This window comes from Panthera leo, chromosome D3 (genome assembly GCF_018350215.1).
Source record: "Panthera leo isolate Ple1 chromosome D3, P.leo_Ple1_pat1.1, whole genome shotgun sequence".
NCBI classification, from domain to species: Eukaryota; Metazoa; Chordata; class Mammalia; order Carnivora; family Felidae; genus Panthera; species Panthera leo.
This window is the reverse complement of record NC_056690.1, coordinates 6,724,337-6,752,066: the sequence shown is the minus strand read 5'-3', so window position 1 is coordinate 6,752,066 and position 27,730 is coordinate 6,724,337. Positions and strand designations below refer to the sequence as shown.

Sequence of the window (27,730 nt, the reverse complement as noted above, 5' to 3'; positions counted from 1 at the left end):
ACCGAGCTTTGCTCCACCCCGTGTGGGCTTGTGGGCGCCCCCCCACCGACCTCGGGGGAGGCAGCAGAGGTACGGGGGAGGGGAGGGGAGGGGAGGGGAGGGGAGGGGCGGGCCCTGATCTCCAGATTCGCAAAACACGGCAGGCACGCCCAGCCCATTCGGCTGTAACAGTCCAGGAGAACCATATGCTAACTGAAGACACAGGTTGGTGGCCTCGCCTCTGGCCTGCTGCGACAGACCCCGTTTGAGCACTGCCTCCAGTCTGTCACCAGGGCAGGCGAGAGCCCAGAGGGCCGGGAGGAGCCAGGGGAGTTCCCAGAGCGTCTGCCCATCCCGGTGCTGGCTTTCTCCAAAGCATGACGCCATGCTGCCGGACTCCCTCTGTCCCCCTCCCACCCTGAGGCCCAACCAGAGGCAGAGAATATTGGCTACGAGTATCCTGGTTCAAGAGGGGACAGAATTCTTCCACGTGCAACACGACGACCTTGGACAAGCCCCTCTGGGAACACAGAGCCAGTAGTGAGAGCTACCCCTCGGCCTGCCCAGCCTGTGGGCCTGCGGGGGAGCCATGGACGGCCCCTCATTGGCACCAGGGGAAACTAAGGCACAGCACAGGCACCCACAGGTGTGACCATACACTGCTTGTAAGAAAGGAAATCGCATTCGCTTCTGCACCTCAATCTGTTCAAAACAAATGCGCGTTTTTATAAAGTTTCCCTGAATGGTCTTGTGTCAAAAAAGTTTTCTTTCCCAATATAAAACAGGAAAATTACAGACATAGTAAAAATACTGGGGGGAGTATTTCTTCGTAGAAACCGTCAGGGGCTGGCCCGGGCGGGGGAGAGAGGAGGAGCCGAGGACGTGGTCTGCTGTGCAAAGTCCGGCTCGGACCAATCTTCCCCGGCCCGGCTGCAACGTGCCCAGCCTCCGGACCTGGCAGGGGGCCGAGTGCAAACCCTGCACGTGGCTTTGAAGCGTCCAGGTTCGGGGGGAGGGACATTTGGCCACCCCAGCCCACCGATTCAGTAAGCACCTTCCAGGCGAGCCCACCTCACAGACCCTCACCAGGGACAGCGGCGGGCAGGGCCACACAGCACTGTCTTTTGTGCACAAAGCAGGAACGATGACGCAGCTTATGAAATAAAGCTGCAACTGGGAGGAACACGATTTTAAGTGGGAAGGGAGGGAGGCTTCCCCCCCCCCAGACTTAGGAGTCCATCAACACTAGGAGACTTAGAAATCCTACCGAGAACACAAGCCGGTGCAGCCGCGGGGATGCCAGGCTGAGGCCCTGCACGCACGACCACCTGGGTGCAAAACCGGGGTCTATGTCTACTTACCACTGACCTACAGTTCTACAAACGGGGGCGCTGGCGCAGGGCCACAGCCCCCCAGTCCTCGCAGCCTGTGTGTGCCGAGCCCTGGCCAGCAGGTGCAGGCTCCCCGGAGGGACGGGGCCACTCACTGGAGGATGAAGCCCGGCTGGTGTGGAGGCAGCCGGGGCGGGGGTCTCTGGGGGAGAGCGGGCGGGTACGGAGACACAAACTGTGCGGAGAATCCTTGCTGGCCGGGGAGGCCCACGCGGGGGGGCAGGGGAGGACACTGCGATCCAGGGTACGGAAAGGCCTGTCCTGAGCCCATGGCGGCGGCGAACGGTGTGGCCAAGCGTCCTGCAGGCACCGGGGGAGGCGGCGGGGGGATGCGCCGAGGTAGCACAGAGGGGGGCCCGCTGGCTTCTGAGGTAGGGTAGGGCAGGGGGGCAGCAGGCACTGGCTCGGGCACCCTGGGTGGCAGCGGGGCGGGCACCGAGGCCTGTGGCAGTCTCTGTCCCTTCAGCACCAGCTCCTGGAGCTTCTCGATTTTCACTCTTCGTGTGTGGGCCAGTTTCCGCTTGCTCTGATAGACATCGATGAAGGAGTCCAGAGGAAGCTCTCCATCGAGAAACTTCTCTGCCATGTTCTGAAAGAAGCAGGAGAAACCCGTTGAAGGACGGTTCAGCCCTTGGGGAAGGAACTCCCTTCACCACCACCCCACCCAGCTTCCATCACCCGTACCCCCTCCCCCTCGATCCCATCTGCCACGTGCTCCACGGGGCAGACCCTGGCTGACCTCCGAGGAGCCCCCCAAGCTCCCACAGAGAGAAGGGGACAGAGGTGGGCTGGCCCTGACCACCCGCCCCACCCCACAAGCTGGACGGCCTCAGGGAGAGCCAGCCTCAGATCAAGGGGGCCTCTCAGCAGCCCTGAGCTGTGGGTCCACCTGGCGCAGAGGAAGCCACCATACCCACTTGCCCCCTTCCCACTAAGCCGGCCGGAGTCCCTTCCTTCCACTGGTTGCGCGATGACAGACACACCCCCTACAGGGGCAGCAGGACAGAGACGTGCTCACGCCCACCCGGGCCCCCACCCAAGAAACCCAGGGGTTACTCCCCGCCACCCCCGGTGGCCTAACTTGGCAACCTGCCACCCGCCCCAGCTTGCTACACGGCACGACTTTTGACCCTGACTCATCACCTTATCACTTAGGGAGGCCCAGGCCTCCGGTGCTCGAGTGGCCGCGTCTCCCAGGCTCTGCCCTGCCCCCCGATTCAGAGCCACCGGCGGCCATGGCGCAGACTCCCCGCAGGGTGTGCACCCCTGGCCTGAGAACCAGACTCTCCTGGCCACGGAGGCGTGGCACTCGCCCCCCCCGGAGGAACTGGCCCCCCGGTCACCACGCCCCGGGGCACTGCCCCCCATCCACCCGGCACCAGCTGGCTCTTACCTCAGTGTCTTCCTCAATCTTGGCTCCTTCTGCCTGAAGAAGCGCCAACAGGGTCTCCAAGGAAGCGCTGCTCGACTGTTTATCTGGAAGAAGCAAGAGGTGTGAGAGCAGGGACAGCCAGCCACTCACACCCCCCCAGACTCCTTGCCACCCGCCTGCCAAAGAGCGAGCACTTTAACTGGAAAGGCACTGGGACAGTCACACGCCGAGAACTGGCTTTCCGGGAAGCTCAAAGTCAAAGCCTTAAAATCCAAGAGGAGGAGCGCACAGGACAAAAGCAGGGGGAAACTGGGGGCCACGCCACTCATCCTCCTCCGCACCCCCCCGTGTCCCCATCCCGACCACAGGGGGCCCTGACCCAGCAACATGATGCACCACTCGTCACCCCGCGCAGATTTCCTTTGCGTGTTTGAGAACTTACACGGTGTACGTAACTGAAGCGTGTGACATGCGCTTTTACAAACGCATAAACCCCACCTACCACCCAGATCAGGACCTAGAACATCCACAAAGGCTCCGGGGGCCCAGTCCCAGAGCCTGCCCCGAGGCGGCCCCGCTGCGGAAGCTCGGCCTGGCTGGGAGCCTCACGTACGCAGGTCACACGCGTGCCGGTCCCTCCCACTCGGCACCGTGTCTCTGACATCCACCGCCCGCCCCTCTCGGCGTCCACCGTGTGGACCTAACTTACTCTCCCTTCATTCTGGACACGGGAATCCAGACGGCTCCCAAACTCAGCTACTATAAATAAAGCCACACACGAACACTCTCGTCCCCGTGGACAGACACGAAGGTCCGCCACTGCCGGGGCGGCCCCAGGGGCAGACAGGCTGTGTCCCAGAGTGAGCACGCGTTGCGTTCAGGCAGGTTTTGCCCAACAACTCTCCCCCCAAGGTGGTTTTAACCCATTTACATTCCTCCCGGCAAGGGAAGGGCTCCCGGGCAGCGCCGGATGTCACCAGGATTGGCTCTGGAGGGTGCGCGAGTCTCAGCATCGGACGTGTCCACCTCACGGAAGGGCTGCATTTTTAACCTTTTCTTTATCTCCGCCCCCTCGAAAGCCACCTCAAGCCCTAGGACTTGACACTGAGTTCCTACCGCTCTTCGTAACGACTGTCGGTGTAAGCACGACATTAAAATGAAATGTTCCAGGGCGTCTGGGCGGCTCAGTCGGTTGAGCGTCCGACTTCGGCTCAGGTTGTGATCACGCGGTTCGTGAGTTTGAGCCCCGCGTGGGGCTCTGGGCTGACAGCTCAGAGCCTGGAGCCTGCTTCAGATTCTGTGTCTTGCTCTCTCTCTGCCCCTCCCCTGCTCATGCTCTGTCTCGCTCTCAAAAGTGAACATTAACAACAAAAAAAATTTTTAATGAAATGTTCCTGGGGTGCCTGGGTGGCTCAGTCAGTTAAGTGTCTGACTTTGGCTCAGGTCATGATCTCACGGTTTCGTGGGTTCAAGCCCCACTCTCTGCCCCTCCCCTGGTCACCTTTTTTTTTTTTTTAATGTTTATTTTTAAGAGAGAATCAAAAGTTCCCATGATGGATATTTATCAACACTATCTTTGAGGACCTAACTCCACAGGATAAAACGTTTGTTGAATAAGAAAGTTACCCTTTTCTGCACTGTGTGGAGAAGGTGAAATTTTGTTTAAAAAGTGGTTACGTCTCGGGGCACCTGGTGGCTCAGTTAAGCCTCCAAATTCAGCTCAGGTCATGCTCTCACAGTGTGTGAGTTCAAGCCCTGTGTCAGGCTCTCTGTGCTGACAGGTCAGAGCTTCGAGCCTGCTTCAGATTCTTTGTCTTCCTCTCTCTGCCCCTCCTCTAATCATACGCTCTCAAAAATAAACATTAAAAAAATGAATTTGTAAGTGGTTAAGTCTCTTTTCTAAACAGGTGAAATGATTCCATACACAAACTTTTTCTTTGTGGCATTAACCATGGTCTTAATCTGAAACTTTTCCATAATAATACTTCTTTCCTGGTAATCTAACGGCTTGAAAATGTGTCCTTCCCTCAACTCTTTATTCTTGGAGGATCACCCTGAAAAAGTTACCTAATTTGGTCTTCTTTATCTGATAGGCTTCAAAGAGAACCTGGAGTTCCTGGTATTTCTGGGTCAAACGTGCTTTCAGGGCGTCCAGCTGAGGCTGGTACAGAAGGTTTCCTTCTGCCAGGCTCCGGTTGCTGGCGAGCGTCATTTCTTTGTTAAGCTGAACATTCTGCGTCTGCAAGGAACACAGGATGGTGAGAAGCAAGTATTAGTTCCCGGACCAGTCCCCCGAGGTTCCTGTGCCCCACCCTCAGCAGCCACCACATCTGCTTCCGTCTGGCTGCTCGCCAGGCTGGGACCACATGTGGGGCCGCTCCCAGCCCGGACTCCAGCCCCTCTGGGTTTCTAGTTTGGACACAGCTCCCTGTTCTTAAAGAGCAAAGCCACTTCCTTTCCAACGATTTGCAGACAGGCTTTGTCTTGTGACTTGTCGAGGCCTTTTGCTTCAATAGCCGTGCTGTGACTGGAATCCCTTACTGCCGCCATTGTGCTTCCAAGAATAAACAGCTGTAAAGATTTAGGGCTAGATTTGTTCAAAACCTGTTTCTGCTGCTCCAGCGGAAGTCAAAGAATCACTTTTAACAGAGGAGGACCAGCTGGCATGGGGTCAATTCAGGCTCAGTCGTCAGGCTTAGGGATCAAACACGAAAGCCCGACACCCCCTGGGAAAGAATTCTGTTTGCCATGACCCTGTTCTCTCTCCCACGCCCACCTCCTGCTCCTCCTCGACTGAGGGGGAGGCCAGAGTCCTCCCAGCCCCCAGCTCCAGACCCAAAGCTGGGCCAAGGCGCCATTTGGGAGGTAGAGAAGCCCACGTGCCCAGACCCCAGGGCTGATGAGGAGATGGAAGGCCTGAGGACAAAGAGCTCCCAGGAAGACTTAGCAAGCCACGTTATTTAAAGGAAACCCCCAAACCCACACCCATGGGGCACCCCCGGGACTGGCAAGTGACACGCCTTGGCCGCCGCCACCCACCCACAGCAACCTGTCTGGAGCTGGAGTTCCCGCAGGGCAGAGTCCTTCCCCATCGAGCCGCGTTTTTGTTTTCTCGCAGCTCTACTGAGACACGACTCCACTTATCTCGTTTTCCCCTTGATATTTGCCTCTACCCCACCCAGGCTATTTTCGCCGCACATCTGCACTTCCTTCCTGTTGAGAGTCTGGGTGCAGATTTCCCACTGGGCTGCCTCCGTCCTGGCCACGCCCAGCCAAGGTGTCAGTCCAGCTCCGCGAGGCACGTGCACCCCCTCCGTGAAGGTGAAGGTGAAGGTGAAGGGAGAGAACACAGCGGCAGCCCTGGACCCGGGCCGGGGGGCTCCCTACAGCAGACATAGAATCCGGATCTCCCGCACCCAGGAGCTGCGCCCAGGGGCCCTAAAGATTCCCTCTCCGCTTAAAATGGAATTTAAATTAAGATAGAAAATTGAGCCTCTAGCTCAACACTACAAAATCAGTGCAGCACCAATACTCTCATCTCTTGCCGCTGGAGAGTCTGGGGCCCTGGTGTAAACGGGGTTCCGGAAGGGCCGCCACCTCCCGCCACGCAGCAGCTCCCTGCCCTGTGCAGTTGTATCCCGATCCTGCAGAAGAGTCTTTCCTTCGATTGTTAAGCCACTGCAAAGAACACACACACACACAAACCACTGTATGGCCACTCTGGAAAAGAGCTCAGCAATTTCTTTTAAAACTAAACATGCAACGACGACTCGACCCAGAAATTGTACTCCTGGGCATTCGCCCCGGGGGAAATGAAAACACGTTCACACAAAACCTGCACGTGAACGTTCAAAATGGCTTTATTTGGAACAGCCGAGGACCCAAGGCAACGCAGCTGTCGCTCCGCGGTGGGTGGCTGCACAAAGCGCACAGCGTCCAGGCCACAGAACATTCAGCCTTAACAAGGACAAAGCCTGACACGCGTGGCAACTTGGATGACGCTCCAGGGAATCATGCTGAGCCCAAAGGGTCGGACACTCTAGGATTCGGGGTATACGTCACTTTCGAAACGCCAGAGTCACAGAGACGGAGACAGGTGAGTGGCTGGGCGACGGCCGTGGGAAGGGGGCTCATGGGGATGGGTGCTCCCACTGGGGGGAGTGGGTGAGGGACACAGAGGATCCCTGTTCCTTCTGACAACCGCTTGTGAATCTACAGTTACCTCAAGATTCAATGTTTAGTTGTAAATCAACAAACTGCTGGGGAGTTTCTTTACACCCCACCCCCCAACCCATCTCATCTGCCAGCTGAGAACCGGCAGGTGTTCAAGGCCATGGTCAGGGACCTCTGGCTCCCCGCCCGCTGGCCATCATTCTGACTCAGTCTTAATTCTTTGTTCAATAAACATTTACTGAGCAACTATTATCTGCCGGGCCCAGAGTTAGGTCTGGAGAATGGAGAGGAGAACACTTCTTTCATCACATAAACCCAGGTGACGTAAATGGAATGGAACGGAGCATGCCCTGACTACGGTAGGGGGGCCTGGTCCCCCCACCTGTCTTCCCGGGCAGTTCCAAGAGCACCCCCAGCCCTTCCTTCCACCGCCTCTGGAGCTCAGGTCTGCTTTTCCCGCCGGCTCCTCACGGGGAGGCCGGGTCGGCGCTACGTCCTCAGTCACAGCACCCACCTCTTCCCTGCCACAAGCTGCAGTCAGCAAGTATCGTCTCCCTGTTCACAGCCTCCCCCACTGGAATACTAACACAGAAGGGACCCTGTCGTCTCTAGCGTGCCAAGCACCTAGCACACGTGGGCCACCAGTCCAAGGCTGCTGACGGCACCAGAGGTCCTTCCCACCCCCCAAAAGCCAGTCTCTTGAGGCCAGGCCCAGCAAATAAGATGGGTAACAAAATATGGGGGGGATTAAAAGAAAAAAAAAAAAAAAAAAAAAAAAAAAAAAAGCTGTGTACATCAAGCAACAAATGCCCCAAATCCTTTATGGAGACAGGCTCCCTTGATGAAGTCCTCTGAGACAGCGTCTGTGGGGGTCTCAAGCCAGATCGGAGGCTCATGCCGAAGCAGGATTTCCGTCCTCACCCGAGGCACCGCTGTGGGCACAGGTCTGCAAAGGGACCCCTGGAAAGGCACTGGCGTCCAATGAGCCACGTAATTCTAGCGTGCCGTTGAAGGATCATGACTTCGGCCGGACCGGACAGTCCCGAGGGAGGGGGGTGTTGATGCGGACAGTGCCCAGACCAACTCTGGACCAGCCGAACCCTCCAGGAGGGGCCCGGGCGGGTTTTCCCAAGCTCTCCGGGGTGCCACTGCTTCCGTCTCAGCGTAAAGCAGATCTAAAGAAATCTTACTCTCCTAGGGTCTAAATCAGGTAGAAATCACTTCTCCTGCATGTTAGAAAGTCCCAGAAGAGAGCAGCACAGGCTATAATCCAAAGGTGGCTTGCACGGGATGCATACGGGCGAAGTGTAAGCTACCAGCCACCGAAAGAGCCAACTGAAGCTGCGACTGTATATCCTTTGGGGATTCAGCTGTTTTTACATCAGGAAGTACTGGTAAGTTCTAAGTGGCCACCCAAGGCACACCTAAAGCACTCTCCAGTGGACAGTGGTGGTGGGGACAACGGCCTGGATTCCAACACTTCTGTGCCTCCCGGAACACACCTCTGATGCTGCATTAGATGCCGAAAAAGACGCTTTCCTCCTTAATATTCCTTTCCACCGCGCCAACTGAAAACGGGAGGGGAAACGCCCAGTCCTGTTCCATCGTTTGCGAAGCAGAGGAGAACAGGGAGAGCTGGCCAGAACAGGCCCAGGGGCCCTCCCCATGGGGACGTGCACCCCACGCTTAGCAGGCCCAAGTGGCAGTCACTCTGGACGACGCATGGCCCAGCTCTCCAGGTCCCGTAAGACTGACTCCAGCCTCAGTGCCTGTGGCTGAATCTGAACCGGAACTCGGAGACGCTCGCAGGGGCCTAGACACCTGAAACTGAAAACACTACTGCCGACCTCTTGATGGTTCTCACGATCCTTTTTCTTAACCATAGAGAGATCTTTTCAGGAAATAATCGGTCTGCGGTAAGGGAACATTTTTCAGTACGTACTCAGGGTTACTTCAGTTTCTTTTTCTGCTCATAATCCAAGAAAAGCGAGATGCAGGACTGGAGCATTTAGAGCAGGACCCCAATTATACAGCTCTTTCTGCCCATCTGTCTACCCAAGAGCCGCCTGAAAGGAGGTTCACCCTAGACTGACAACAGCAACCTGTGAATGTTTTTAACTTTCCTCTTTCTACTTGGACATAGTGCTTGATTTACTACAAGCATATATAAGTTTACAAAAAAGGGTTAATACAGCCTGTTAGATATTAGAACTGGAAGAGCAGAGGCTCTAGAAAATTAAGCTGTTTCAAGACTAGAGGAAGGGGATTAGGAGATACAAACTTCCAGTTATAAAATAAGTCAGTCACGGAGATGAGAAATACAGCATAAGGAACAGAGTCAACAATATCGTAACAACGTGGTGTGGGGACAGACGGGGACTATGCTAATCGTATAGATTATTCACTGGCCATCACAAGTATCAAATCACTACATGGCACACCGGAAACTGACACGACACGATGTGTCAGCTGTACTTCAATAGTAAATTTTAAGAAAGGACCACACACCACGCGCGCGCACACACACACACACACACACACACACGGAAAACAAAGTATTTTATACATGCTTTGTTCAAGAAGAAATGTAAAGACCGCTTTATCTCTTGCGATGCTCACATTAATACATGAAGCTCTCTTGTAGCAGGCACGTGCTACCTCAAATGCATGCTATTATTATTTTGAGAAAGCGAAAGGGGGAGAGCGAGCAAGAGGGGGGAGGGAGGGAGAGAGGGAGAGAGGGAGAGAGGGAGGGAGGGAGGGGGAAGGGGGAGGGAGGGAGGGGGAAGGGGGAGGGGGAGGGGGGAGGGGGGAGGGGGGGACGGAGGGAGGGAGGGAGAGGGAGAGGGAGAGGGAGAGGGAGAGGGAGAGAGAGGGAGAGAGAGGGAGAGAGAGGGAGAGAGAGGGAGAGAGAGAGAGAGAGAGAGAGAGAGAATATATGAATATGAATCCCAAGCAGGCTCTGTGCTGAGCGCAGAGGTTCGATCCCACAAACCATGAGATCATGACCTGAGCTGAAATCAGGAGTCAGATACTTAACCGACTGAGCCACCCAGGTGCCCTGACCATTATTTCTTAATTTGGGTTGGTAAGTGTGGTAGAAAATAAAGTCGGTTTAGAAGAAAACAGATATAAACTCCCCTCTGGGTGACATACGCAATGGTCACGAACGAGAGGCACCGGAACGAGGACGGGGGACTGCCAGTGCCCTGCCAGCCAGTGTGAGGTCAAAGTTTTGAGTTTCCAGTGGATGTTTTCCAAAGCAGACACTTCTATAGGGTACAGTGGAAAACCTCAGATGGCTCTGAAGCAAAACCACCCCTCACTGCAGAGAGATACGCAACACACATGGAGACATGTTAGAGACAGACAGGCTTCACACAACTCCTTCCTCTTCAGCTGAGATTCAGCCCTCTTCCTCTTGGACAGCATGTCAGAATGTGAGGGGGGGCCCAGTGTCACGATAGGACAGCCCTGAAGCCACTAGAATTTACAGGTCTATTTTTAAAAAACACTCAAACTTCAGTACCTCGAGCATAGCTCGTAACAGCCACAACGAAATGCTCCAACACGATGGCTGGTTGGTTGGTTGAGTGGTTCGTTCGTTCGTTCATTCATTCGTTCGTTCATTCATTCATTCATTCATTCATTCAAGAAATACTTATGAAGCACCTCTATTGAGGGGTTCTGGGGAGACAGTAACCAGAACAGTCTGTCCCCATGACCCCAAGTGTAGGCAGGCCTTGTGAGTATCACACTGCCCAACTTCAGGGGGCGCCAGGCCCCTTGTACTGCAGCCCTGAACAGAGACCATAGTTGCTCTTCAAATAAGAAGGCTTAAGAGTGAAAAAGGCAAAAAATAAAAAATAAAAAATAAAAATTAAAAAAAATAAAAAATAAAAAAAATCCCAATATAGGTGAACTTGAAGATACTGGTGATGTGAAAACGACTCTGTCAGCACCCTGCATGTTTCAACAGTACTTACTAACATTTATGGAGCACTTACTGCACGCTTGGCATTGTGCCACCTTCTCTCCATGCATTATCTCCATTTAATCCTCCAACTGGGGTGGGGGGGGGATTTGCCCCCATTTTACTCCGGAAAGAAATATCATCTCGGGGAGGTTTAAGAGACCATCAGAGTCTTGAGAGGGTCAGTAACTGCAGAGCCATGAGGTTAAGGGTCAGGATATTCTGTCTCCCAAGTGTGTTTTCTACAGGATTATGCCCTGAATTATGCCGTAGCATCTGTCCACTGCATAGAACTGGTCTATCATTTCTCCATTTTCAAGTACCAGGAGTCATCTAGATTTCTATTATTGTTTACCTTTTTACCGAGGATATTTTCAAACACAAAGGAAAAGGAGAGAGAGAATAAAGAATCCGTGCACATTCTCCAGGGTTCAACAGTTAGTGACATTTGTCAATCCTGCTTCGAGATATTCCTCCCTTTTTTTTCCTGAAGTTTCTTCTTCCCCTGAAGTATTTTAAAGTAAATTTCAGGCATCCTACCATTTCACCCTTAAAAGCTTTAATATGAATCTTTTATGGGGAAGAACTTTACAACTTAAGTACAATGCCATCATCACCCTTACTAAAATTAACAATATTCTAATTTAAGCACCCTTACTAAAATTAACAATATTCTAATTTCAACTTCTGCATGTGTTGGCTTGAATTCCTCTTATAATGAGCTTCTGCCTTGTCTGGCTGAGTATCTGAAATCCTTTATAACTGTTTCCACCATCCCCCCACCCCTGCTTTAAGCCCAACTTTGACAAGACTGAATTAATGCCCAAGCAACCTCTGAAAATGACTATGGGGGAGCATCATCATTATGTAACAGGTTGTTTTTTTTTTTTAAGTTTGTTTATGGGGGGGGGGGGCAGAGACAGAGAGAGAGCAGGAGAGGGGCAGAGAAGGAAGAGAGAATCCCAAGGAGGCGCCACAATGTCAGTGCAGAGCCCGACACATGGGGCTCAGATTCACGAACTGTGAGATCATGACCTAAGTTGAAATCAAGAGCCGGACGCCCACCCAAGATGCTCAACATCACTCATCATCAGGGAAATACAAATCAAAACCACAAGGAGATACCACCTCACACCTACCAGAATGGCTAAAATCAACAACGTAGGAAACAACAAATGTTGGCGAGGACACGGAGAAAGGAGAACCTTTTGGCACTGTTGGTGGGAATGCAAACTGGTGCAGCCACTCTGGAAAACAGTATGAAAATTAAAAATAGAACTATCCTACAACCCAGCAATTTACACTAGAAATTTATCCAAATTCTTTTCCAAAAACTGATTTGAAGGGGTACATGCACCCCAGTGTTTATGGCAGCACTATCAACAATAGTCAAAGTATGGAAAGAGCTCAAATGTCCATTGACTGATGAATGGATTAAGAAGATGTGGTGTATATACACAATGGATTACTACTCGGCGATGAAAAAATGAAATCTTGTCATTTACGACACCGTGGATGGAACTGGAGGGTATTATGCTAAATGAAATAAGTCAAAGACGTATCGTATGATTTCACTTGTATGTCGAATTTGAGAAACGCAACAGATGAACATAGGGGAAGGGAAGGAAAAACAAGATAAAAACAGAGAGAGAGACAAACCCTAAGGGACTCTTTTTGTTTGTTTTTATTTATTTTTGAGAGACAAAAGGACAGACAGAGCCCAAGTGGGAGAGAGGCAGAGAGAGAGGGAGACACAGAATCCCAAGCAGGCTCCAGGCTCCAAGCTGTCAGCACAGAGCCCAATGCAAGGCTTGAATCCACAAACTGTGAGACCGTGACCTGAGCCAAAGTCAGACACGCAACCGACTGAGCCACCCAGGCACCCCAATAAGAAACTCTCAAGCACAGAGAACAAACTAAGGGTTGTGGGGGGTGGGGGGGGGTGGTAAATGGGTGACAGGCATTAAGGGATTAAGGTACTTTTCAGGATGAGCACTGGGTGTCATAGGTAAGAGATCAATCACTGGGTTTTACCCCTGAAACCAAGACTACACTGTATGTTAACTAGCTTGAATTTAAAAAAGAAAAGAAAGAATCAGACGCCCAACCCACTGAGCCACCCAGGCGCCCCCAGGATTTGTATTTTTTGTGTGTTTCAATCAATTGCAGTTTGTAATCTTCCTGATGATCAAAGTGTCCATGGCTGGTGGGAGACACTTCGGGCTGGGTCTCAAGCTGACATACCCCAGAGGACTGCCAGCCGCCCCCGCTCCCCCTGCCGCCCAGCCCTCCTGTAGAACAAGGGGTCCCAGACTCATCTGCACATTTGCTGCCCCTGATCTGGACCAGCCCTTCTTGAAGAAATGCTGGCTGCTTTTGGTGGGAAATTCGTTTCATTTTTCTATTTTCCTCTCCAGATAAAATTAAATTGAAAGCTGCCGTAATATAAAGACGAACAAAATAAATCTCAGCTCCTGTACCTTCCTACCAGTAGAAAACATTAGACTGCCTTCAGACTCTAAATACACAAGCTTATGGATCAGACGACCAAAAGGTTGGCAGGTATTCAGCCAGGTTAATCTCTCCTTTTATTGAGTACAATATCTTGATCTAGCTCACCGATTAATTTTAGGACAAGTATCACCAAGGTCACATGCAATTTAAGCCTAGGGTTTAATATCAACAGCTATTAGAAAGCCCAAATTCATCTTCCATGCAGTGAAGACCTTGCCAGTGACAAATTCCTCTTTCTGCAGTCTTCCCACTAAATGCAGGCTTTCAGGGAAGCCTGCAATCCAAGCCCACAATATCCCAGAGGTGTGCTGCAGAGGTGGCTTAATTCAACCCCAACATGAAAAAATAAAAAAACTTAACAGGTGCAGAGTTGGACTGCTTAACATGTTCACAAAATTAAAGATCTGAAAACTCAAAAATACAGTGAAAGAACTGTCGAGCATTATGAAACTGTTCTAAAATATAACCACCTCGTGGGTTGTGTGTCACCAAGGCGACAGCCCACACGGGAAAAGAAATTTACCAGATGCTTATCAAATGTTCCCCCAAAACAACCCACTCAACAGAGACAGCATATTAGATTAATAAAGACTGCTATTTTTGACTGAAGATCTCAAATTCCTTGTTGAGATGAAACTTGCTGCACTCAAAGTAGCAGGCAATGCGATATAGACGAACGATTCCTTCCCACATGGAGCTGGCTTGCACCTTAAAAATCGGTAGGACATTCACTTTACGTGCAACTAACCACAGACATGCAAAGAGCTACTACGTTTGAAAATAAATGGACTAGTCCCAGAGAAGAATTAAATGGTCTCAAAGAAACACAATTTGATAATCTTCTAGTTCTCGAGGTACCAGGGTGCTTTGTTTCCCCCTACCCCTTGGAAGAGTACTTCCTAATATTTGCGGGGGCGGGGGGGGACCTCCCACTTTGTGGATAATGATGTCAATAATAAAGAAATATAATAGGTGTGATGGGTTGTGACAACTCTCACGTGTTAGAAAATGTTACTTTCCTAGTATATCACTGACCTTACAATTCCTGAGGACTCCAGGGAGAGGAGGGAGGAACAGAAGGCAGGACAGGACCCCCAAATTGATCACATTAACTGCTTTTGTCCCTAGTCTCCTCAAAGGGCTTGTTACACTTGATCCTACGGAATCAGAGTCTCAGCAGGTGAGTCAGGGAAGCTATTGAGAAGCCCTCACTCCACATTATCAGAACCAATTAGCTGGTCAGCTGAGCAGTTCAGTTAAAGCAATAAATCACTAAACACACAGAAGTTTAAAGATATACATCCATCCATTTCTTCATGTAAGGCAAAGGTCTTTTCTTAGACAAACGGTCCACTAGCTCAAGTTCCAAAAGTTCTTTTTCATCCAGACCACATCCTGTGATGGGGAGGGTTTCAAGACACTGGACAAGTGAGCTGAGAGCAGAATCCTGGAATTCTTCTGTTTTCCCCCAGCCTGGAACACACCTCACTGGCTAACAAGTCTGTTTCTAGCACACCTTTTAACTCTATTAACTCTTTCCAAGGCAAGCAGCTCAGTTTTCCCTCCAGGTAGTTTTCCCTCGAGGTCCTTTCGCTTACAGCTTTTGCCACAGTATTTTAATGAAATAATTACTGTAACAAAGAAACCAGAATGGCCAGGTCCTGGACTCAACCGCACTGGGAGCAGAAATGTCCAGAAACCTGATCACGAACACAGGGGTGGTGTCGTCAAGACTGTATCCCTTCCTCAAAAAGAAAGAGCCTTATGGAAGAGAGAAAATTTATAAACTCTGCTTTTCTTATTAGCAGATCCTGGCCAGGACAAACCACCAAAGCAATCGTTTGTTTAGTAAGAGCACAGGGTTTTGTTTTGTTTTTTCTTCTTCCTCTTTTCTATTTCCTTTTACCCCCAATTTACAAGAAGTGCATGTATGAGAATTTTCTAGGACAGTCTTTACACAGATGCAAAATAAGAAAATGCCTAACCAGGTGGATCCTGAATTATGTGAAGACTACATTTTTGACAATTTTGCTTTTACATTTGAAATACATCATGACATAAACTTTCCAACCCCTGACTCATGAATTCAGTTTAATGGATACAATTTACTGTCACATGATTTAAATTATTCATCTTCTTATGAGAAAATGCTATTCTAATAGTGGGATACTTTTAGTCTGTGGGTAGAGAAAGGGATTAGTCAAAGAATAATCAGTTACCCCTAAATTATTCTACTTATATTCATAACAAAAAATACCTGCAACTTTATCTGGTGTAGGGAATTTGATGTTCTAACTAAAACCAAAACAAAACAAAAAACCTGCCTAGATACATAAGACTTAATCATTTTAAAATTTTTTTGGGGGCGCCTGGGTGGCTCAGTCGGTTGGGCATCCGACTTCGGCTCAGGTCATGATCTCGCGGTCCATGAGTTCGAGCCCCGCGTCGGGCTCTGTGCTGACAGCTCAGAGCCTGGAGCCTGTTTCAGATTCTGTCTCCCTCTCCCTGACCCTCCCCGTTCATGCTTTGTCTCTGTCTGAAAAATGAATAAACGTTAAAAAAAAAAAAAAAAAATTAAAAAAATAAAAATTAAATTTTTTTTGATGTTTTAATAGATTTAAATTTAAAGATGTTAATTTCAATACAATTTATGATAGCAATGAAATATCCAATGAGGGAATGGTCACAAAAATGATGATATTTATCATAAGTTATAAAATATCATGCAGCCACTAAAAACACTGCCATATAAGAATATTCTTTTCTTTTTGTTTTATGTATGTATGGATGGATGTACTTATTTACTTATTTATTTAGAGAGAACACACACCTGAGCAGGAGAGAGAGGATCCCAAGCAGACTCCATGCTGCCAGCACAGAGCCCGATGTAGGGCTCGAACTCATGAACGGTGAGATCATGACCTGAGCCGAAACCAAGAGTCAGAGGGTTAACCAAGTGAGCCACCCAAACGCCCCCATATAAGAATATTCTGATAGAAAATAAGAAAATCAGGGCACCTAGGTGGCTCAGTTGGTAGAACATGCGACTCTCGATCTCAAAGTCATAAATTCAAGCCCCACACTGGGTGAAGAGATTACTTAAAAAGAAAAAATGACATAAAAATAAGAAAATGCCCAGAGCATAACTTTAGGTTAACACACACACACACACACACACACACACACACACACACACACACACCCTCTACATACAGAAGGATCCCAGTGGGGGAAAAACATGAAAAAAAAAACCCATAAAATGTTAATAAGGGTTTATGTCTGGGTGCTGGTATCACACATGATTGTTTTTCTTCATTTCTGAATTTTTCTCTAATAAACATATAAAAATATTTTTAAAGATTAGTTGGAATCCGAAACTGAAATGCCATATACTCAAAACAAATGAAATACTATATATTCCCCGTGTTCTTAAACGGAGTATGTGAATGCAGGCCAGCCTCTGATGACCAAGAACCGGCATCATGAATACCAAGTAACTACCATGCTGTCTGTGAAACACCAGTACCCGTGGGCTATGGAAGCAGATGGCACATCTATCCCCTGAATAAGCATTTGCCAAAGCATGCCCCAGGGAAGCTAGTCCCGCCAGTTCTGGGACCAAGAACGGGACACGCTCAGTGTCCGCCCTCTGGAGCTTTACCACACGCCCGGCCCTAACAGTAAGAACCAAACAAGGCAAAACAACAAAAATCCCTCTTAACCACGGGTTTCCCAAACTTATTTACCATGGAGATCCTTTTAATGTAATCACCACTGACAGAAGCAGGGCCCCAGGACAAGTAAGGGAAATGCAACCCTAAACCAAACAGCCCCGACCACTTTATTAAAACTGCCGTTATTTCCATTACTGCCACGCGCCCTGTGGCGCCCTGTTCATCAGTTTATGATCATCACCTTGTTTAGCCTTCAGAACGACCTGTCAGGCCATTGTTATAATATGCCCATTTTAAAGATAAGGAAACTGATATTTAGAAAGGGTAATGGTGCCCAGGGTTTCCCAGGAACCCAAACCCCATCTTTTTTTTTTTTTTTTTTTTTTTTTTTTTTTTTTTTTTTTAAAGAAAGAGAGCGAGTGGGCTCGGATCCCAAGACCCTGGATTGTGACTTGGGTGAGCAGAAATCGAGAATCGGATGCTCAACTGACCGAGTCACCAGGTGTCCTCCAAATCCCACCTTTAACCACTATGCCTAAGAGCTGACCTTACATTTTTTGTGAAGCTTTTTATCACTTTTGCTTCCTCTTTCTCTATCATTTATTTCCTGACGGTGTTACTGGCTCTGTTCGTCTTTCCCTACACCCTTTGAAAACCTGCCATGGACACACAAACCATATGACCTGGCGTGTCTCCATCTGAACGGTGTACGAGACAAGACTCAACAAGCCCTGCGAGGAACCTGGTGTGAGCTTCCAAGTCAGCGATTTCGGCTGCCCAAAGATCTTTTTTTAATCAAGCATCTTTTCCAGGCTTCCGACGGATCTCCCTGCTTTCTGGTCTCATCTCCTCAAATCCATCCCCCAAACCCTGGGGCTGGCTGAACCACCCATTTAAGTCACAACTGTGAACACAGCACTCCCAGGTGGCTCCCTCTGCCGAGAGGATCAAGCCATCTGGTCTCTGCCTGCCTCTCAGGCCTCTTCCCCCACCAAGCCCCGCCCTCATCCTCCGGCAAGGCTAGAATATCCCTTTGCACCTCTCTCTCTAGGCTTTTCCTGTGTCCACCCCCATGGCTGGAAGCCCTTCTCCCTTGTTACCTGGTTAACTCCTCCTTTGAATCACAGCACATTAGTCATCTCCTCAAGGGAACATTCTCCGTGGATCTCCCCGGCCCCGCAGAGGCTTGCTGCGTCCCCTCCGGCTAGGGCGTCCCCACCACCGCTGTTTCACACCTCCGACATCTGTAACTGACTTTTGTGTACCTGCGCAATCCTAGAAGATGAAAACTACGTGGTTTCATATCCCCAAAGTGCTCCATAAAAGTTGAGTAATGAATAACCTTGCTCGACCTCAGCTGTGTTCGCGCTAATGAAAGCTGCTGTCTGATGGCAAACACTAATTAGCACTTCCGCTGTCCCTCTGCCAACCGGGGCACCAGGCAACGGATATGGACATAACCTCCAGGTGCCACTCCTGGTGGCTCCACCTCTGGTGATAATGAAAGATCTAATTTGGAAGAAACATTAACTATGACACCGCCTGTAACAGAACGAGCTACTCAAGTATCTGCTTTTGACAAGAACTCTTTGGCACAGTAGTGGACAATATTCCTCCTACTTCCATGAGAAACGATTTCAAAAGCTTTCTTTCTCTTGACATACTGCAACATAACCCATGACAACAAAGCTACATCTTCCTCTCCGCTTGCATTCTTCCCTAGGAAGAAGTTCTGCAAAGGACTTTCCTTTGCCTTTCTACCACTGGGTAAGATAAGTTTTCTTGAATAAGGTAGTTTTTGTGGAATCCAAAAACCCCATAGAGCAGAGGGAGGAAGTAAGCCAACCAGAACTCCTGTCTCGGCACGTTCTGAGAGCCAGCGATTACACACATCAACAGTGGCTGACACACAAGTCGTTACAGAAAACCCTGAACTGCACACCTACCGGGCTCATCCCCACAGCAAACATTCCGCTACAAATACGGTGATAAAAGCCAAATACAGATCTTCATTTACACAATGGGGTTACGTCCCAAAAAACCATCATAAAGAGGTGCCTGGTTAAGCATCCAACTTTGTGATCTCATAGTTGGGGGGTTCGAGCCCCGCATCAGGCTCCGGGCAGATGGCTCGGATTTGGAGGCTGCTTCGGATTCTGTGTCTCCCTCTCTCTCTGCCCCTCCCCCGCTCACGCTCTGTCTCTCTCAAAAATGAAAACATTAAAAAAAATTTTTTTTAAATATCACTAAGTCAAAAATGTATTTAATACACCTAACCTAGTGAACATCATAGCTTAGCCTGGCCCACCTTAGACGTTCAGAACACGGACATAAGCCTCCAATTGGGCAAAATCCTCTACCACAGATTTTTTTTTTTTCATTGTAACTAGGCTCCATGCCCAACATGGGGCTTGAACTCACAACCCTGAGATTAAGAGACCCATGCTCTACTGCCTAAGCCAACCAGATATGCCCCCACACCAAGCCCATTTTATAATGAGCTGTTGACTATCTCATGTCATTGACTACTGTACTGAAAGTGACAAATGGAACGGACACTGGTGCAGGTGGCTGTCCGCGTTCAGCTCTGTCAACCCTCCTGACCGCATGGCTGACCGCGGCCACTACCCAGCATCACGAGAGGATGGGACCGCTGATTGCTAACCTGGGACAAGACAAATCCAAAATTCCAAGCGCAGTTTCTACTGAATGTGTATCATTTTTGAGCTTTGCACCATCACGAAGTCAAACGGTCATAATCCGAACCATCAGAAGGCAGGACCTTCTATAAACAACAAAGTTGGCTTAGCTCAAGAGCACATCAGTTGTGGACAGGACAACATGATGCTCCAACAGTTCAGTCTAAATCCAGGTTCCTCTTTCGACTAGTCTGATACAGTACAAGCACTGTAACAGGATGTCAACTTGTCTGGAAAATACCAGACTCGTTTCTCCCTGTGCTTCGATGGTACCTCTTTCTTCCTCCCAACCCACTAATTACTCCTAGCGGCCTTTCAAACTTTTCTTCTTGAAGGAAGTTGGCCCCCAGACTTGTATCTCAGCTGACTGGTCCCCTGAGCTCCGGAACCGGGTTTCCACCTGCCTGCCTCCCCCCACCCGGTCCCTCACTCTTGGGCTGGCAGGCAGGGTCTGGGTGAGCCCTCTCCCCTCCCCCCCACTCTTACTCATCTCCACTTGAAGCCAGTGAACTGCACACTCAGCAGTACCTACGTGCCAAGGACACAAAGACAAAAGTGACAAAATGGGGCCACAAGGAAGCGAATGACTTACAAAATGTGTGACAAGTACCACAGAAGAGGTCCCCAAAGATACCGTGTGCCTGTGATGCAGGAGGCAGGGCGAGCACGTGGAAGGCAAAGCTGAGGAGGCTGGAGTCCCCGCTCCCAGAAACCCAGCTGAAACCCCAGCTTCTCCTCACCTGGGTTTCCACTTCACCCTGGCCGTTCCTGAACCTTCCCGCACCCACGCGGCCCCTACTCTGCGGCCAACTTAACCGTACTGAAGAGTACTTCTGATCATACTGTTCTTCCGCTCCAGAAAGTCACGGAAACTCACCGCTACCAAACTCACGGCCTTCGGCGCGCACACGGCACACCAGCCTCCCTCCCCGTCACTGCCCGTCACTTCCCTGCTCATGCGCGGATCCGATCCGGCTCAAGTAGCTGGTAACCCGCCAGTCAGAAAGCCTGTCCCATGCTTTCCTGCTCTGGGACTGCACCCTCGCGGTCACTTCTTCCTGACTGCCCATGCTTAGCTCTCAAAATCCTACTCAGAATAAATATCTAATTCAAGGCAGTGGCTGGGGGTGGAGTGGGTGTCGGGCCCAGGATGGAGCACAAAGAGGGCTTTTCACTGGGTTGACAGTGTTTACTTCCGAAGCCGCGTGGCAGGTAGACACATGTTCCTTACGTTACTCTAAACCCTTTCAGAGGCATTATTGTATCTGATCCTTTACCTTCTTAACTCTTACCCACCTATCAAACTCCATCTCTTGCACTAGGACCTAACTAAACTCGCCAGAGAGCCTCTCTTCATCTGACCTTCGATGTCATTTACAATTCACATGCAGCCTCCTTATTCTCTATTTTTTTTTTTTAATTTTTTTTTTCAACGTTTTTTATTTATTTTTGGGACAGAGAGAGACAGAGCATGAACGGGGCAGGGGCAGAGAGAGAGGGAGACACAGAATCGGAAACAGGCTCCAGGCTCCGAGCCATCAGCCCAGAGCCTGACGCGGGGCTCGAACTCACGGACCGCGAGATCGTGACCTGGCTGAAGTCGGACGCTTAACCGACTGCGCCACCCAGGCGCCCCCTTATTCTCTATTTTTAAAAAATGATAAAATATATATAAGAAGATGCCATTTTCAAGAGCCACGGTGAAGTACGTCCACACTGCTGCACAGCCAGCACCACCACCCATCCTCCACACGTTGCTCGTCTTCCCAAACTCGAACTCTCTACCTTTTACTCGCTCTTGGGCTGTAAAGGTCTGTGTGCGTGGTTTCTTCCCCAAATTATAATACGGGGTTTATGCCCTATTCGTGTTTCCATCCTTAAAACGTCTTGCACAGTTAGTGCTCCATAGCTGTGAAACTGAAATGGAATCTTCTTGAAACGGCAGCCAGGATAGGATGCCTTTTAGTTTCAGCAATACTAGCCAATAATAACAATTTCCTGAGTGCTCACTGTGCTAGGTACCAGAGTAAGCATCCTATGTACTTATCACATTTAATCCACCCAAACCCTATGAAGTAGGTTACTGTTGTCACCTCCTTTGTTTTCAAGGAGGAAACTGCAACTGGGAAGACAAGAGTACTTGCCAAAGGTCCGTGGGTTGTATCGAAAGGCGGTTCTGTACTACACCACACCCACCACACTTTTAATCAATGCAAGTAGAGACCAAGTGATCAGATTTCACCTAGGCCAGCCAGTCTAACAATTCTGAAAATCTCTTACGAGAGGGGGCTAGCCTCTATTGAAGCCCCCTCTGTGCCAAAGTACTGCCTGCCTTCACCTGCTATTCCACTGAGCCTCACAAGAACCCTCAAAGGCAGGTGTGGGGACCACCCTCACTTTACAGTGGAGGAACCAAAGCACAGAGAGTTTAAGTAACTGAAATAAGGTCACACAAGTCTCGGCTATGCTCCTTACATTACCAAAAAAAAAAAAAAATTATGTATGTACGTAAGCTCTATGCCCAACGTGGGACTTGAATTCATGACCCCGACATCAAGAGTCACATGCTCTACTGACTTGGGCCAGCCAGGCACCCCTTTTCATGAATCTTAATGCCTCCTTAAAAAATAAAATCAGGGGCGCCTGGGTGGCTCAGTCGGTTAAGCGTCCAACTCTTGGTTTTGGCTCAGGTCATGATCTCTCAGTTCGTGGTTCGAGCCTTATGTCGGGCTCTGCACTGACAGTATGGAGCCTGCTTGGGATTCTGTCTCCTTCTCTCGCTCTCTCTCTCTCTCTCTCTCTCTCAAAACAAATAAATAAACTTAAAAAAAAATAAAATCAGATAAAACTGAATTTCAGGAAATATTCCCAGGCACTAGTAAGTTTTTACTCAAGAGTTAAAACAGTAAGTCCACAGAAGAGAATACTGAAACCTAGAAGTTTGAAGCCTCTGCATTCGCAATGACTGCACAATGTGAGCAGAAACAAACTCCAGTTAGCAGACTCTCAAAGCGTTTAAACTTTAACTTCGAAAAACCAGTCCCACCAGCACTCAGCTGGTGTTGAGGAAACAGTCCCTGGGTTTAAAGCAAGGTCAGTACGTTTCAATGAGCCATTATGATTCACGCAGTAGCTCTGCAGCCCCAAACCAATCACACCAGAACACGCCTTAGGGAAACAGCGTCTCCCAGACCAGACTCTTTCCACAAAACAATCTGTTTTTCAGACCCTCGGTGTTTCTGCATGTGGGCACTCTCACTTGCCAAAGGAACAGAGATCCTGAATTTGAATCCTTAGTTGGGTGGAATTATCCGTTAGCAACAACCGACCGACTGACATTCCCTCCGGAAGCACACGGGGAGACGGGACCCAAGACGTGCGGTTTAGCTGCCTAATCCCCTAAGCGACAGTTCCTTTTAAGGGAGTGCCCAGTAAGTCCACCGGGGTTAATGTGGACGGATAGAAGAAGGCGCATTCCATTGCCATGTAAAAATAACTTTAAATAAAAATAAAATGTGTGCATATGAAACGTTAGCCCACAGCGAAAGCAAAGAGCAAAGATCACCAGGGAGGGTGCTGCATTTAGGGAACTGCACAGTGGACGGGACCAACAGGAAAAGAGAAACACGGGGGCACCGAAAAAGAGAACAGCTCCAGCTCCAGCACGATTTCAATGTCTTGAGCTGCACTAAAGCTCACACACCACAATTAAAACAATGTAAGTGAAGCAGAATACACGGCTGTATTTAAACCTAACAGTGAATGCCTTCAAAACCTAGCCACGCTTTCCAGCCGCCACAAAATATCCCCTCAGGCTTGAAGAAGTCTTACTCTACAATTTAAAACACTTCCTTCTGCCAATTAAAAAAAAAAAAAAGCCTTTGGTTCAGATTAAGAGATTCTATGCTGGGAAAGGCCTGTTCCGTTTACAATCTCATCCTCGGACCTGCTGAGATACATAATCATTTGGACCACAGAAAGATAAGATGTTTCTTAAGCTAATGGTAAATAGAAATTTACTTAACATTCTTGAAATAAGATGCTATGAACTTGTCAGGATGGCCTGGTATTGATGACTGGCAGTAAACTTCCTAAAAAGAACTAGGTGATTATTAGTAATTGCAATCACTCTTTATTGAGCACTAATTACACGCTGTGTTAACACGCGCTATCTCACGTAATCCCCGTATCGACTCTATGAAATAAACATCATGTTAGCCTTCTCTAACAGATGCTCAGAGAGGTGGATTAACTTCCTTGGAATCACACAGCTGCGAAATGGCCAAGTCCGGCCTGGAGTGTAGGAGTCCAAAGTCTGAAAGTTCCACCTGGTTGAGAGTGGACAGTTGACAGAATATTTTCTCCTGTGTCTCCCAACTACCCCGAAATAAACCAATGCCTAACATTAACAGCTGAGTCAAAGGACCATGGCCACAATTTTAATTGTTCATGTTATACCCATTCCTACAGAAACATGCCACATGTGACTGGGGGAACAGGATTTGCTAAGTGTGACTATTGCTTGTTGAGCTGCCTGGCTAGGGTATTTTGGTCTTCTCATTCGGTTTCCTTGTTTTAACAGCACTACGCCCTGAAGTACCGCTGAGTAATTTAACTTGAATTATGTGGCCTAATCAAGTACGTCAGTCGTCCGCATTTGTATAGGGGACTCTGGTATGACGGTCACCTTCGCTAAAAAAAAAAAAAAAAAAAAAAAAGTTCTGCTGCTAGATTTATCTGCCTTTCCCTTCATGTAATAATCTCCAGTTTCTTAGGTAGAGGAAACAAGCTGTCCCTAATAGCCTCAGACTTGAGAGAATCACCTCTTTCTACAATCTTCCCTCCACTAAAAAGCAGCTTATTTCTATTACTGTTGAATCGGTATAACTACGCCAATATAAATACAGTATCCTGTTCTAACAAACAGAACAGTCGTACGGCAAAATTACTTGTAGGTGGGATCACACGTCAGGAAAAAATACCTGTCATTTTATCATTAAAGCACAAGGATGCCTGCCGACACACAACAAAAGGTCTCCCGGCAACTGAAAAGCAGAGAAACTAAGCAAAGATTTTATTTCTTTAGAGACATGAGACTCTTTCAGTCAAGAAAGATGGATTTTGTCACTTATTATTCTCGGAGATGGAAAGTGCCACATGGAGACCATAAATGAGGGAAACTGCATCTCGGAGCAACGTGCTATGTGCCAAGTTACAAAGCCCGTGAATACAAGGGGTGTATTAATGGAAAGACTGATACCATCTCACTACAGTGGCCTCTCTGTAGCTCAGGACAATAATCTGTTGAGGGTTTTCCAGTGATTTTGAATGTGCAACCTCCACACAAGCCCCCTTTTAAGGAAGCTGGCTCAGGGCTGAACAATCCCTCTTCGGAAAGAGAGCCAAGAGCCCCCACTCAGGCTTCTGGGGCAGAGGCTCAGCCCCGTAGGCGTGGGAAGGCTCAGACTTTGGAGACAAAGAGGCAGGAGTGGTAAACGGGCTGGGGAGAGCTGGGATCAGCCTGGGTCCACCTGCCTGGAGGAGACCCCAGGCCCGGAGGACGGGCGGCTCAGAGAAAAGAGCCCAGAAGGGTTGGGAAGAGAAGAGACAATTCACAGCGCAAATGCAAGCGTGAAGTCAGTTACCGCAGAGAGCAAAGCAGGTCACGAGAGACGGAGTGACACAACCAGGAACACAGTGGGCATATGCCTCCCAGAGGCTGGGCAGGCCCTCAACTATGGAAGACGTGTGCGGACTGGCCACCAGTATCCCCCATCCCTGGCTTATCTTCTCCCCCAAAACAGCTCCAGGAATTCTCACTTTGCCCCACGGTGACGCAAAGCCACCAGATTCCCAGATTCCCTTCTTCCACAAAAGGGGGCAACTTTACGGGGAAAGGGATTCCTGCTCCCACCCCAAGACCAGGGAGAAGCCCCTGGGATGGCCCTACTAAGGCCTCTTCCAAAAGAAGGCAGCCCCAACAGGGCCCCTCTAACCCTCGTGGGAACGCTCACATACACAGACCCCTCCAACCCTAACGTGGCCAAGTCCGGGGCCTCGCGCCCCTCAACCTCAGAGACCCTGCCCAAGGCTCAAGTCCATTTCAGTACGACCGCCCAGAGTCAGCTACAGACACCCAGGCCCCTACAAACTCACCCTGGAAATAGCAAACCCTAGGACTCTCGTCCAGCTCGTCCACCTAGCCCCTGAAAACCTATTCGAAGACTCCAGTTACTTCCTCAGTCCGCCTGTACCGCTCCACCCTCTCCTCAAGCCCTCCCCAACCCCCCGCCCAACCCCTGGCTGACTCAGTCCGGTCTGTCACCCCCCAATCCTCCACTGCAATCCCCCCTACCTTCCCCAACCTAATCTCATCCCCCTATTCTCTCCTCGTCCCACCCGACCCAGCCCCAGCCCCCGAGGTCCCCAAATGCCCGACCCAGCCCCAGCCCCCGAGGTCCCCAAATGCCCGTTCCAGGCTCCATTCCCAGCCTCGGCGCCTCACAGCCTCGCCTCGAGCCCGCTCACCCCCGAGCCCGGTCTCAGGGGGCTTCCCCCCCGCTCAGCCCCCGTCTCGGTCTCCCCGACCCCAGCTAGAGGCACCGCGATCGCCGGCGCCTCGGGCCACCTCCAGCCCGCCGAGGGCCCCCGGCCCCGCGCGCGCCCCTCTCGAGGCCCCGCCGCCACCGCGCGCCCCCGCTCGGCCCACCTCCTCCATCTTCTGCACCATTTCCGTCAGCTGCCCCTCGTCCTCCAGCAGCTCGTTGAGCTGCACCAGCGACAGCCCGGCGAACCGGGCTTCGCTCCCGGCGCCCGCCATCCCCGCGTTTCAGCCACCGCCGCCGCTCTGCCCGCCAGGCTCCGCCGACCGGAAGCGCCGCCCTCAAAGCCCGCCCCCCGGAGTGGGGGGGCACGTGACGCCAGCCCTGGTGCATGACGTCATCGCCGCGCGGGCGGGCGGACGTGACGTAGCGGGCTGGGCCCCGGGGCCAGACGCGTGGAGGCGCTGCCTCCGGGAAAGGTAGGGGCTTGTAGGGAAAAGGAAAAGGTGCTGCGGATGGACTTGTGACGCGACAAGCAGCAGCGATGAGGTCACTGCGGCACCGGAGCATGTGTTGTGAGGTCATAACAGCCTTTTTCCTCAAGGAAAAGAAATGTGGAGATCCAAAGAAAGCAGGCAGTGAAGTTACTGCAGCCTAAGCCCAGCCTGGCCCGGGGAATTCCAAAGAAGGGTATTTACGGGGAAACAACTTTAGATGCCTTGGGCGCCTCGGAATTGTAGAGCTGCCAAGGCCTTCGTTTAACAAATATTGAGACCCGCTTTGTGGACCAAACATTGGGCGTACAGTCCTGAACAAAACCAAAAGGACCCCCTAGCTAGGGGAGCTAACGGACTGACAGGGGAAGCAAGCAAGAAACAAGTAAAAGGGCTACAACCTGGGAGAGCACAAAGAAGGAACTGGGTGCTGAAATAAGAGACCACCTTTGGAAAGTGTAAAACACGGCCCCCTCAGAGAAGGGGAGAGCTAAAGAGATCCGAAGGACAAGAAAGGAGGAACCAACCCCCATTCCTCTAGGAAGCCCAAGGCAGCCAAACAAGCATGTGCAGAGTCCCCGAGTCAGGACTAGCTTGGGACACTCGTGAAAGGGGCAGAGCATTCTGCCAGGATGGCCAGAGCATCACGAGCAGAGACCATGCATAGGACCCCTTTGCACCAACTCCGAGGAAGTTATCTAGGCCTCCAGGTGAGCCACACTGTGCTCTTTCAGAAACATGATTTGCGGTGCAATTATTCAGTTGCCCCAGGTATCTAGAAGTCTCTCGAGATCCAGGAACCTGTGAACTCCTCCTGCTTTGGAATCTGCAACAGTTCGTTAGATTTCTTCCAAGGGCTGAGGTTAACTGCCACAGCCTAGTTTTACACGTAAAGAAACTGAGGAGGAGACCTGGGAGG

General features: G+C 50.2%; 1 protein-coding gene across 4 annotated transcripts; it reads right to left on the bottom strand.

Annotated features, from left to right (window-relative positions):
• Window positions 1-85: 85 nt before the first annotated feature.
• Window positions 86-26,682, bottom strand: VPS37B (VPS37B subunit of ESCRT-I). Of its 4 annotated transcripts, none has more exons than XM_042911644.1 (4): window positions 26,485-26,682; window positions 4,810-4,981; window positions 2,764-2,846; window positions 86-1,959 (listed from the first exon to the last, which is right to left on the bottom strand). In XM_042911644.1, the coding sequence occupies exons 1-4, from the start codon at window positions 26,593-26,595 to the stop codon at window positions 1,462-1,464; spliced, it is 864 nt and encodes a 287-aa protein (XP_042767578.1). In that variant the 5' UTR covers window positions 26,596-26,682; the 3' UTR covers window positions 86-1,461. The 4 variants fall into 4 exon arrangements, with proteins under 4 accessions (XP_042767578.1, XP_042767580.1, XP_042767581.1 ...); XM_042911646.1 differs by lacking the exon at window positions 26,485-26,682 and adding an exon at window positions 18,177-19,183; XM_042911647.1 differs by lacking the exon at window positions 26,485-26,682 and adding an exon at window positions 5,782-6,049.
• Between the last annotated feature and the right edge of the window lie 1,048 nt (window positions 26,683-27,730).